Genomic DNA, 12,572 nt, shown 5'->3' on the forward strand with positions numbered 1-12,572 from the left:
CTAAATTACATTTAATTCATATAGATAACCTTGCATTTGAATTCAAATTTGCTATCATATTAGCAGATGGCACTAAAGGAGGCAGTGCAGTAAAATGGAATGTGCAGGTGAATTTGAAACATTTATACAAGCGAGCAGACAGATGGGAAATAAGTTTAATGCTGACAAATGTTGAGTAATGTGCAACAGACATACAAATGTAATGAAATAGACTTAATACAAGGTGACTCGGAAAGGAATTGCTCGTCAACTCATTTATAGCAATGTCTAGGCAAAATGGTGATGCAATTCAAAAAAGCTAACCAAAAGCTATGATGTGTAGCCAGAATGGAGGAATACAAATCTACTGAGGATATTTAATGCACTGGCCCGGACCACACTTGGAATACTGCGTACAATTCCAGTCACCACAATACAAAAGGAATATGCAAGCTTTGGAAAGGATGCAAGAAAGAGCGACAAAAATGATTTTGGGTGAAAGAGGGATAAATTATTTTTTTTTTAATTCAGAAGTTGACTTCCTGAAAAGCTACAGAAAACACAAATGAGAGGGGCCCCATTGAAGTATATAATGCAATAATTAGCCTACACAAGGTCAATCCTGAATATCGATATGATTAAAAGTATTGGTCTAACCATCTAGCTATTCAAGTTGTATTGCTGCCATTAATGGTAGCTTTTGATCCCAAGTTCATGTAATAATTTTTCCTGGAAGCTGCTCATTAAATTCCTTTACAAGGCTACAAAATTGCCTTCCATTTTGTTTTCTTTATGTGCCCCCCTCCACTCCACATGCCACCCATTGGTTTCTTCACCAACTATATTTGTTTCCCCAGTTCATTTAATTGCCCTTAATCATTTAATTTGTTTTCCAGTTGGCGGCTGAATTAATTTTTCTTTTCTTATTGTGCTCAGTAATTCACAACACTACTATTTTTGCTTCTGTTATATCTATCTATCACCAACCCCAGGAGAGAGTTCTGATCCCTGGGAGTTTGTCCGAGCCCCGATGGTGGTCTTTGTATGGGGTGGGTTAATGGTGGGTGAGCTTGGGGAGCCGGGAGGAAGCACTCCTGCTCCTCCTGGGCCACAGGGATTGCTCCCCGAGCCTGCCCTCGCGCGCTGTGGCCCAGGATACCCAGCTGGCTACAGTTAAACCTGCACAGCAGGTTAAATCAGAGGCCTCGGGCTCTCATTATCCTATTTAAAGTTCCAACCCGCTTCCTACAGCGGTTTGATTGCCCGCGCCCTGTTCTGCCTGAGTAAAAAGTGTCAGGTTGGAGATGGGTTGGGGGTCGGGATTTAGTATTTTAATACTTTAACTTCCCCCGCCCCCAAACCACCTGTTTTTTTTCAGGTTAAAATAACCCCCTATAGGTCAACATTTAAACGGTGGTATGCCTGTTTGTGTTAATCGAGATGCTAACATTTGGCTTTTGCATATTTTTGTGATGCCTCCCGACAGTAGGTGGCACTGCATCGTCTGAATCCATTCCTGTGGAGGATGTTTACCGAGAGATAACTCTTATCTCTTTAAATTTAGTTTTCTTTACCTTTCTTTAAAAATGTCTTTAAATTGTCTTCTGGCTGCTACTCCACTGAGGCCTATTCCTGCTGCTGTTGAGGACTGCTCTCCAGTTTCCCACCCAAGCCTGGATACTTGAACCCATTGTAACTACCATTTCTCTGCTGAACCTTGCACTTGAAAAGCCATGTTCTGGCTTCAACCAAGAACCAGCTAATGAAGTGTCGGGGGGGCAATTCCCTAAGTGTCTTTCCCATAACATTGAGGCAGACCCTGTTATTTAAAAATGTTTATAGGGCAAAGTAGCAAAAGTTGTGAGGATGGTAACTTACGACAGCAATGAGAGTACCTGTCTCTGCAGCAGAGCACTGGTGCAGGGAGCACATAAACAATTGGGGAATTGAAAGGTCACTTCAGGTGTTTAGACTGATCTAAAGGTACGCTTCTGACTGGTTTTGGCGTACTGTGACGGCTTGCTATGCACTGCAAAACTTCACCTGCCAAAAGGGGCTGTAACTTGAGGCCCCAGAGGAAGAAGACTATTCCTAGGGTGGCTGAAGGATTCAGAGTGCAGCAACAAGAAGAATTGGAATCAGGAGGCCACAGTCCCAGGTGCCAAAGAAATACAAGAGATCATCAAGGAGACCTTCTTGAGATAATGAAATCACTCTCCTGCCGACTATGCTCTCACTACATATTCCCCTCATTACTGGGGACTATGCAGCAGATCATAGAAACATAGAAACATAGAAAATAGGTGCAGGAGTAGGCCATTCGGCCCTTCTAGCCTGCACCGCCATTCAATGAGTTCATGGCTGAACATGCAACTTCAGTACCCCATTCCTGCTTTCTCACCATACCCCTTGATTCCCCTAGTAGTAAGGACTTCATCTAACTCCTTTTTGAATATATTTAGTGAATTGGCCTCAACAACTTTCTGTGGTAGAGAATTCCACAGGTTCACCACTCTCTGGGTGAAGAAATTCCTCCTCATCTCAGTCCTAAATGGCTTCCCCCTTATCCTTAGACTGTGTCCCCTGGTTCTGGACTTCCCCAACATTGGGAACATTCTTCCTGCATCTAACCTGTCTAACCCCGTCAGAATTTTAAACGTTTCTATGAGGTCCCCTCTCATTCTTCTGAACTCCAGTGAATACAAGCCCAGTTGATCCAGTCTTTCTTGATAGGTCAGTCCCGCCATCCCGGGAATCAGTCTGGTGAACCTTCGCTGCACTCCCTCAATAGCAAGAATGTCCTTCCTCAGGTTAGGAGACCAAAACTGTACACAATACTCCAGGTGTGGCCTCACCAAGGCCCTGTACAATTGTAGCAACACCTCCCTGCCCTTGTACTCAAATCCCCTCGCTATGAAGGCCAACATGCCATTTGCTTTCTTAACCGCCTGCTGTACCTGCATGCCAACCTTCAATGACTGATGTACCATGACACCCAGGTCTCGTTGCACCTCTCCTTTTCCTAATCTGTCACCATTCAGATAATAGTCTGTCTCTCTGTTTTTACCACCAAAGTGGATAACCTCACATTTATCCACATTATACTTCATCTGCCATGCATTTGCCCACTCACCTAACCTATCCAAGTCGCTCTGCAGCCTCATAGAATCCTCCTTGCAGCTCACACTGCCACCCAACTTAGTGTCATCCGCAAATTTGGAGATACTACATTTAATCCCCTCGTCTAAATCATTAATGTACAGTGTAAGCAGCTGGGGCCCCAGCACAGAACCTTGCGGTACCCCACTAGTCACTGCCTGCCATTCTGAAAAGTCCCCATTTACTCCTACTCTTTGCTTCCTGTCTGACAACCAGTTCTCAATCCATGTCAGCACACTACCCCCAATCCCATGTGCTTTAACTTTGCACATTAATCTCTTGTGTGGGACCTTGTCGAAAGCCTTCTGAAAGTCCAAATATACCACATCGACTGGTTCTCCCTTGTCCACTCTACTGGAAACATCCTCAAAAAATTCCAGAAGATTTGTCAAGCATGATTTCCCTTTCACAAATCCATGCTGACTTGGACCTATCATATTACCTCTTTCCAAATGCACTGCGATGACATCCTTAATAATTGATTCCATCATTTTACCCACTACCGATGTCAGGCTGACCGGTCTGTAATTCCCTGTTTTCTCTCTCCCTCCTTTTTTAAAAAGTGGGGTTACATTGGCTACCCTCCACTCGATAGGAACTGATCCAGAGTCAATGGAATGTTGGAAAATGACTGTCAATGCATCCACTATTTCCAAGGCCACCTCCTTAAGTACTCTGGGATGCAGTCCATCAGGCCCTGGGGATTTATCGGCCTTCAATCCCATCAATTTCCCCAACACAATTTCCCGACTAATAAGGATTTCCCTCAGTTCCTCCTCCTTACTAGACCCTCCGACCCCTTTTATATCCGGAAGGTTGTTTGTGTCCTCCTCAGTGAATACCGAACCAAAGTACTTGTTCAATTGGTCCGCCATTTCTTTGTTCCCCGTTATGACTTCCCCTGATTCTGACTGCAGGGGACCTACGTTTGTCTTTACTAACCTTTTTCTCTTTACATATCTATAGAAACTTTTGCAATCCGTCTTAATGTTCCCTGCAAGCTTCTTCTCGTACTCCATTTTCCCTGCCCTAAATCAAACCCTTTGTCCTCCTCTGCTGAGTTCTAAATTTCTCCCAGTCCCCGGGTTCTCTGCTATTTCTGGCCAATTTGTATGCCACTTCCTTGGCTTTAATGCTATCCCTGATTTCCCTTGATAGCCACGGTTGAGCCACCTTCCCTTTTTTATTTTTGCGACAGACAGGAATGTACAATTGTTGTAGTTCATCCATGCGGTCTCTAAATGTCTGCCATTGCCCATCCACAGTCAACCCCTTCAGTATCATTCGCCAATCTATCCTAGCCAATTCACGCCTCATACCTTCAAAGTTACCCTTCTTTAAGTTCTGGACCATGGTCTCTGAATTAACTGTTTCATTCTCCATCCTAATGCAGAATTCTACCATATTATGGTCACTCTTCCCCAAGGGGCCTCGCACAACGAGATTGCTAATTAATCCTCTCTCATTACACAACACCCAGTCTAAGATGGCCTCCTCCCTAGTTGGTTCCTCGACATATTGGTCTAAAAAACCATCCCTTATGCACTCCAGGAAATCCTCCTCTACCGTATTGCTTCCAGTTTGGTTAACCCAATCTATGTGCATATTAAAGTCACCCATTATAACTGCTGCACCTTTATTGCACGCACCCCTAATTTCATGTTTGATGCCCTCCCCAACATCACTACTACTGTTTGGAGGTCTGTACACAACTCCCACTAACGTTTTTTGTCCTTTGGTATTCTGCAGCTCTACCCATATAGATTCCACATCATCCAAGCTAATGTCCTTCCGAACTATTGCCTTAATTTGCTCCTTAACCAGCAATGCTACCCCACCTCCTTTTCCTTTTATTCTATCTTTCCTGAATGTTGAATACCCCTGGATGTTGAGTTCCCAGCCCTGATCATCCTGGAGCCACGTCTCCGTAATCCCAATCACATCATATTTGTTAACATCTATTTGCACAGTTAATTCATCCACTTTATTGCGGATACTCCTTGCATTAAGACACAAAGCCTTCAGGCTTGTTCTTTTAACACCCTTTGTCCTTTTAGAATTTTGCTGTACAGTGGCCCTTTTTGTTCTTTGCCTTGGGTTTCTCTGCCCTCCACTTTTCCTCATCTCCTTTCTGTCTTTTGCTTTTGCCTCCTTTTTGTTTCCCTCTGTCTCCCTGCATTGGTTCCCATCCCCCTGCCATATCAGTTTAAATCCTCCCCAACAGCACTAGCAAACACTCCCCCTAGGACATTGGTTCCGGTCCTGCCCAGGTGCAGACCGTCCGGTTTGTACTGGTCCCACCTCCCCCAGAACCGGTTCCAATGCCCCAGGAATTTGAATCCCTCCCTGTTGCACCACTGCTCAAGCCACGTATTCATCTGCGCTATTCTGCGATTCCGACTCTGACTATCACGTGGCACTGGTAGCAATCCCGAGATTACTACTTTTGAGGTCCTACTTTTTAATTTAGCTCCTAGCTCCTTAAATTCGTTTCGTAGGACCTCATCCCTCTTTTTACCTATGTCGTTGGTACCAATGTGCACCACGACAACTGGCTGTTCTCCCTCCCTTTTTAGAATGTCCTGCACCCGCTCCGAGACATCCTTGACCCTTGCACCAGGGAGGCAACATACCATCCTGGAGTCTCGGTTGCGGCCGCAGAAACGCATATCTATTCCCCTCACCATTGAATCCCCAATCACTATTGCTCTCCCACTCTTTTTCCTGCCCTCCTGTGCAGCAGAGCCAGCCACGGTGCCATGAACTTGGCTGCTGCTGCCCTCCCCTGATGAGTCATCCCCCTCAACAGTACCCAAAGCAGTGTATCTGTTTTGCAGGGGGATGACCACAGGGGACTCCTGCACTACCTTCCTTGCACTGCTCTTCCTGTTGGTCTTCCATTCCCTATCTGGCTGTGGACCCTTTCCCTGTGGTACGACCAACTCGCTACACGTGATACTCACGTCATTCTCAGCATCGTGGATGCTCCAGAGTGAATCCACCCTCAGCTCCAACTCCGCAACGCGGTCTGTCAGGAGCTGGAGGCGGATACACTTCCTGCACACGTAATCGTCAGGGACACCGGAAGTGTCCCTGAGTTCCCACATGGTACAGGAGGAGCATAGCACCCGACCGAGCTCTCCTGCCATGACTTAACCCTTATATACACTTAAATTGGCAACAACAATGTTAAAAGTTACTCACTGATATAGAAGAGAAAAAAGAAAAACTACTCACCAATCACCAGCCAATCACTTACCCTCTTGGCTGTGACGTCACCTTTTGATTTCTTTCTACTTCTTTTTTGCCTTCTCCCTGTAGCTGCACAAGTCACACCTTTTATAGGCCTCTCCACGCACCTCCTCGACGCTGCTCCCGACTGCCGCCGACGCTGGGCCCCGGACTCCCTGCTGTGCCTTTTATAGGCCTCTCCACGCACCTCCTCGACGCTGCTCCCGACTGCCGCCGACGCTGGGCCCCGGACTCCCTGCTGTGCCTTTTATAGGCCTCACCACGCACCTCCTCGACGCTGCTCCCGACTGCCGCCGACGCTGGGCCCCGGACTCCCTGCTGTGCCTTTTATAGGCCTCTCCACGCAGCTCCTCGACACTGCCGCCGACTCTGGGCCCCGGACTCCCTGCTGTGCCTTTTATAGGCCGCTCCACGCACCTCCTCGACGCTGCTCCCGACTGCCGCCGACTCCAAACCCTTGGGATGCAACCTTCAAAACTAAGGCTTCTGAAATCATAAAAGCTATTTCACTTCACCAATCCTACAGTAATCAGAGGGTTGAACACCACACAAGTCAAATCATGGTTAATGCTTTCCCAGCTATTGCTGCATTAATCCCTGTGACCTAACCTCGTGCTCCTCCTCCTGCCATGTATAAAAGTGGACCAAGAGCCTTTTGGGACTGAGGCAGCCGTTGTCCCAAGAGCTGAGATAGAACTTTTTGCAGACTGCATCTCTGTTGTTGCTGAGGAGCCTGACCTCGCCTCCTTCCTGTTACACAAGTAGGCAACTGACCAGTGGCTTTGTAAGTGCTGCTATCCTGAGTGAGATATCACTTGAATGGACTCCTACCATTCTAATTATATACTGGCCGGCCAATGATTAGCCGGAAGGCTGACTGAATGTTTCCCACGAGAGCATAGAAGCCCTGAGAAATGCTGACCTGACTCTTAAGGTTCTAGAACCTCGAAGACTGCATTCTCTCCACTCTGTTCTCTAAGACCTGAAGGGCTGCGGCTGTGCGCCAGTTGAGAAGCCAGTGACTTGTCCTGGGCTACTTGTGCCGTGGGTGGCTGCAGATTTGTCATCCCTCATGGCGCTCTACAACATGTCATGCATAAGATGGTAGTGGATGCAACTGTGATTCCTCCATCTGCTACTTGTCCTGGAATTTTGTCTTCATTGCCTGCAAATATGTGTGATGCACACTGAGCATCCTTCTCAAAGCAGGACAAGTGAGATCTGAGTCTGCAGGCTCCTTAGCCAAGGGCTGCCCACACCAGAGCCACCACTCGGGGCCTATAGGCTACTTTTCCGCTTTTCACACTTCTGGTTCCCTCATATGCTGTGACTCATGCAATTAAAGTCCTTGTACCCACTACCTTCCTACCCTTGAGTGAATGTTTCAGAGCTGGTGATTGGGGAAGAAAGAGTATGAATGATGGCATTCGTGAGACAGTGGACCCACTGTGTGAATCAGAGAAGCTTGGCTCATTACCTTCCTTTTACTCCATTTCCTCTTGCTGTGATTGATCCACAGGCGAAGAAGAAAAAAAATTTGAATGGGTGATGCAACCTCAAAAGGCAAAATTATAGATGATGTACTAACAATTGATGTGTTGGAAAGTCTTGTGCTCCTGCAGCAGGAGATGAAAAAGCAAGTCACCTGAGAAGTGCACCTACAGCTGGCGTAGGCCCACCAGATTTTCCACCCCAGCTGCCAGCAGAGTGCTTCCGCAGGTTAATCATGGCTTGCTCTTGATGGGGAATCAGCTGCCTAATGTCAAGGGATCTCCTCTCTGTGGCTTGCCTCTCCTGGGCATTGTGTGCTATTTTTTCCTGCAAGAAGAATGCATACAATATGAAAGGGCTGTGCTTATAAAGATGTTGAGTACATCTTTGGTATCAACAGGCTGAGAATATTACACGGAGGATAAGTGCAGGAAGGCTTTAAAGACATCAGAAGTGCGAGTTGAAAGGAATTCCGTGCATGGGAGATTTGTGGGGGGTTGGGGAGCAGGGGTTCATCTGCAGGTACCAGTTGAAAGATTGGGAATGTGAGAATGCCATAGTTCACATTGCAGCCTATTTAAATTATGAAGGGGAGAAGTGGATGGTCACACATGGTGCGACAGTACATTGGGGAAGGTGGTAATGCTGCAATCTTGCCTATCATCGGGTTATTAAACTTCTTCCAGCCCTGTGGGATCACTGAAATGACATTCACAGTCACATGCCTTGTGTCACTGCCTCTACCATGAGAGTCCAGCAGGCTCTATAACTTCACTTCCAACAGCACCTCCAGGTCAGCATCTGAGAAATTGAATGGGGCTTTTCCTTTGCTGGAATTCCTGAGAATGGGACTGCCATGATTGGTGGAACTCTTTTAAAAAAAATTAATTCTCGGATCATGGGCATCACTGATAAGGCTGACATTTATTGTCCATCCCTCATTGCAGAAGGTTGATACAACTGAGTGGCTTGCTGGGCCATTTCAGAGGGCAGTTAAGAGTCAACCACATTGCTGTGGGTCTGGAGTCACACACAGGCCAGACTGGGTAAGGGCAGCAGGTTTCCTTCCCTAAAGGACATTAGTGAACCGGTTGGGTTTTTACGATAATCCAACAGCTTCATAGTCAATTTTACCAATGCTAGCTTTTATTGAAAGATTTTTTTAAATTGAATTAAAAATCTCAAACTTAAAAGTTCCAGCTGCGGCTTCTCTTTGTAATGTCCTTAACACGAGCAATAAAGCTAAGCATCCAAGTCGGCGGTACCTTTTACCAAAAGTGTGGGACAAACTGCATTTACCTGCTGCTGCTCCCCACTACCACTCCCTACTCGGATAGACCTCATGCCTTTCTTCCCCATGCCCATCCCCTACCTCTCCCGCTCTACCTGAACTCCTCTCTTCTCCCCATCCCTGTCCACTTCATCCTATCCTCCTTCTCATCTCCTACTCCACTATCCCTTTTCCCTCACTTCCCTCTACTCTTTCCTTCCCCTCCTTTCTCTATATCCTCCCTTTCCCCATTTCCTTCTGTTAATTTCCCTCGCCTCCATTTTCTCTCTATCCTTTTTCTCTTCCCCTTCCTCTGCCCTCATATCTGTCTCCTCTACCCTCTTCCTAGGATCCTTATCCTGCTGGTACAATTATCACCTACCACCTAAATCTGACCTGAATACTGCACTTGGTCTTGACTCCCTGTGTGCAGTACCATGGGAGATCAACTAGTATTTATTTTTAAAGTGCTGACTAATATAATAGGTAAAAAATGCAGCTGAACAGTTTCTGATTTTAGATTGAGCCAGGCAAGGGCCTGGCAGTGGCTGCACATTTTTGAACTGTCTTGGGCATGTTACGGGAATGATATTGGCGTTGAGTGTCACTTGTGTATGGGTTGCTTTGCTAAATGTGAAAAGGGGAAACCAATGTCTACTGCAAGCTTTGAAATTAAATGATGAGTTCCTGAAGGATAGATATGGATGAGGAAGGCCATTCATTCATCCATCCAGCAAGAGCCTTGAGTGGCCCACCCCCATCCTCCAGCTGTTTGTTTCATGATTCCAGGACCTTTGCTTCTACCACCTTACCTGGAAATCCATTACACATGTTGATCAGTATTTGTATGGAGATCTTCCTGAATTTGCATTTTGCCAGTTCTAGTTTGTTTGTTTTCTATTCCTTTCAAACAGCAGTCTCCTGTAAGAAAATATATTGCGCTTATCAAGCATATATGTATTCTTTCCCATGCCGGGAAAATTTTTGTTAATAATAGACTCCATTTGTTTATAAAGCATTTCTATCTAGTTCTCAAGTGGAGTTTTGTACAGTAGCTTTATGGCCAAGAGAATCTCACTGATGTTATGACTTGTTTATATTTTCTGTTCCTGCAGGATTCTGTGAGCCGCCAGTCTGTGTACAGCATGCACCAGCTCCAGGGCAATAAGCAATATGGCACTGAAAAAATAGGAATCCTGTATAAGAAAAGTGATGGGTTAGTATGACTGTGGTCTTCTCATTTACTTAAATATTGTTGGTCTAGAGCATTTGTCTCCAGTGGGATATGCCTTCTGTGTATCCCTGTTTCTTTTGGGATTTCGGCTGGCTACATTCTTTAGCTGTCAGATTCTGTATTTACTGAATTGTAGTCATGGAAACTAATTGCTCAGTGATATAACAGTAAGCAGTACTCAGCTTGTTTTGCTGCAATAATCACGCTGCCTGGGGCACGGACTAGCATTTTTTTTTGAAGCACCGAGATCAGTGCAACGTGAGCTTTTATGCCTTATAGTCTTTTATGTTTCTTGATGTAATGTGATTTTAATAATATAACCAAAGCCTTTCCTGGAAAAAGGCATTTGATCAGTATTAACACTTTTCCATCCTTCAGAAATATTGAATTGCACTACTATGAACAAGATCTAGTAAGGGTAACTCTAGAAGCTCCAAGATAGTTATTGTACAGAAATGTAATCTCAGTGCTTTTATTTTTAATCTCTTTTCCTGAAAATGTTCTCTCCTTCCTACCTCTTCTGAAGATGTTCATTCCTTACCATGAGTGCCAGTCACCCCAAGTAACCATTATTCACTTATGAATTTGATGATCGATGTCATCAGATTGTCCAACTATTGGGTATCCCAGTTAAATATCGTCATTCCCTTATCCGAGACCCAGACATATGCACATCTAGCAGCTATAATAATTGGGAGAGAGAATTCTGGATGATTATCCCTTCCCCCACAACTGAGCAGCACGAAGGCCAAATTACCTTGCCTCTACCACCACACTGACTGATGGAATGTAACTCTGGACAAAGATCAAACTTTGTACCGTCCTGCTCTCTATGGCTCAACTATTCACTGGATAAGCTCACTTAGCCATAAACAAGAACTTACATTTATATAGCAACATTAATGCAGCAGAACATCTCGAGGTGCTTCACAATTGGGAGTCAGACCCGAGCAAAAACAGAAGGGAGGTTACAGGAGGCGGCTGATAGTCCTGTGAATATAGGTTTTAAGGAGGCTTTTGAAGGTGAGGAATGATGTATCAAGGTGTAGGGACTTCGTTTCTGCATGTGGGGGCTAAATGCTCTGCAATTGTAGAATGCAAAAAGCTGAGAATTGGAATATTTGGTTGGTGTGAGTAGGGTTGAAGGCAGCTGCAGAGGTAAGAAAGGGAAAGCCTGTGGAGAGCTTTGTAGATGAGGACAAGGATTTTGATATTGATACACTAAGCCATTGAAGACGGTCAAGGATAAGGGAGATAGATGTGACGGGGGAGGGGGTGGTGTTGGATACAGGTGACTGAGTTCTAGATGAGTTGGAATTTATGTAGGTGGAGCTTTGGAGATTGACGGAGAAGACATTGGAAAAATCTAATCTGGAGGTGTCAAAAGCATGGATGAGGGGTTCGGTGACAGTGGGGTAAGATAGGGTTGGAGATGGGAGCTGTCTCAGAACTGGAAGTATGCAGTCTTGGACTGGTTGAGAGGTTTGAAACTCAGCTCAGGTTGCATATTAGAATGGAGTAGGGGATTGGGGGCAAATTTTCTGGAAGGACCCAAACAGGTTGGCTTTGACTTTGTCCATGTTGAGCTTCAAGAAGCTCTGGCTCATCCACAACTTGAGATCAAACAGCATTACAACAATCATTGAATCAAGGATGGCAATGGAGCTTTGTATCTTTAACATGCATACTAAAACTGATCCCATGCTTACCAATAATGTCACTGAGACAGTTGCAAAGAGCCATCTGAACTCCCATCTGGGAGAGCATCTAGTGAATGCTCTTGATATTTCTAAGGCCAAAAAATGGATGCGAGGACCTCAACACATAAGGAATGTTCCAGCACAATGCTCTTCTTAAGGTTTCTCCCAAGTATTTGCAGCAAAAGTATCCCTTCCCATTCTTTTTATTAGCTATCAATTTCTTTGCTAATTAAAAAAAAACTCACTACATGATGGTTGGCTTACTGAATAGTGCTCATCTTAACTGGGTTTCTGAAGATAGATATCAGAATATATTTCCTCTTAATATTCCCTCCCAGCATTCTTACTATTGTTCTACTGAAAACATTGTGCACCAGAGGGTGCTGGGAACTGAGGCTGTGTGAACAAATGTCCTGTTTCCAAGCCCAGTGCAAACAACATTGTAGCCCCACTGAGGAAGCCGAGCAGTATGAGCTTTAAATAACAT

General features: G+C 45.2%; 1 protein-coding gene across 3 annotated transcripts in view; it reads left to right on the plus strand.

Moving 5' to 3' along the window:
- unm_sa1614 (un-named sa1614) overlaps positions 1 to 12,572 on the plus strand; it is a 220,584-nt gene that overhangs the window by 136,360 nt on the left and 71,652 nt on the right. For all 3 annotated transcript variants that reach the window (XM_070896406.1, XM_070896408.1, XM_070896407.1), the window contains one exon: positions 10,267 to 10,367. In XM_070896406.1, coding sequence (XP_070752507.1) covers positions 10,267 to 10,367 — 101 coding nt within the window. The remainder of the gene's footprint in view (positions 1 to 10,266; positions 10,368 to 12,572) is intronic.

The sequence above is a fragment of the Pristiophorus japonicus genome, chromosome 12, assembly GCF_044704955.1.
Source record: "Pristiophorus japonicus isolate sPriJap1 chromosome 12, sPriJap1.hap1, whole genome shotgun sequence".
In the NCBI taxonomy this organism is placed as follows: Eukaryota; Metazoa; Chordata; class Chondrichthyes; family Pristiophoridae; genus Pristiophorus; species Pristiophorus japonicus.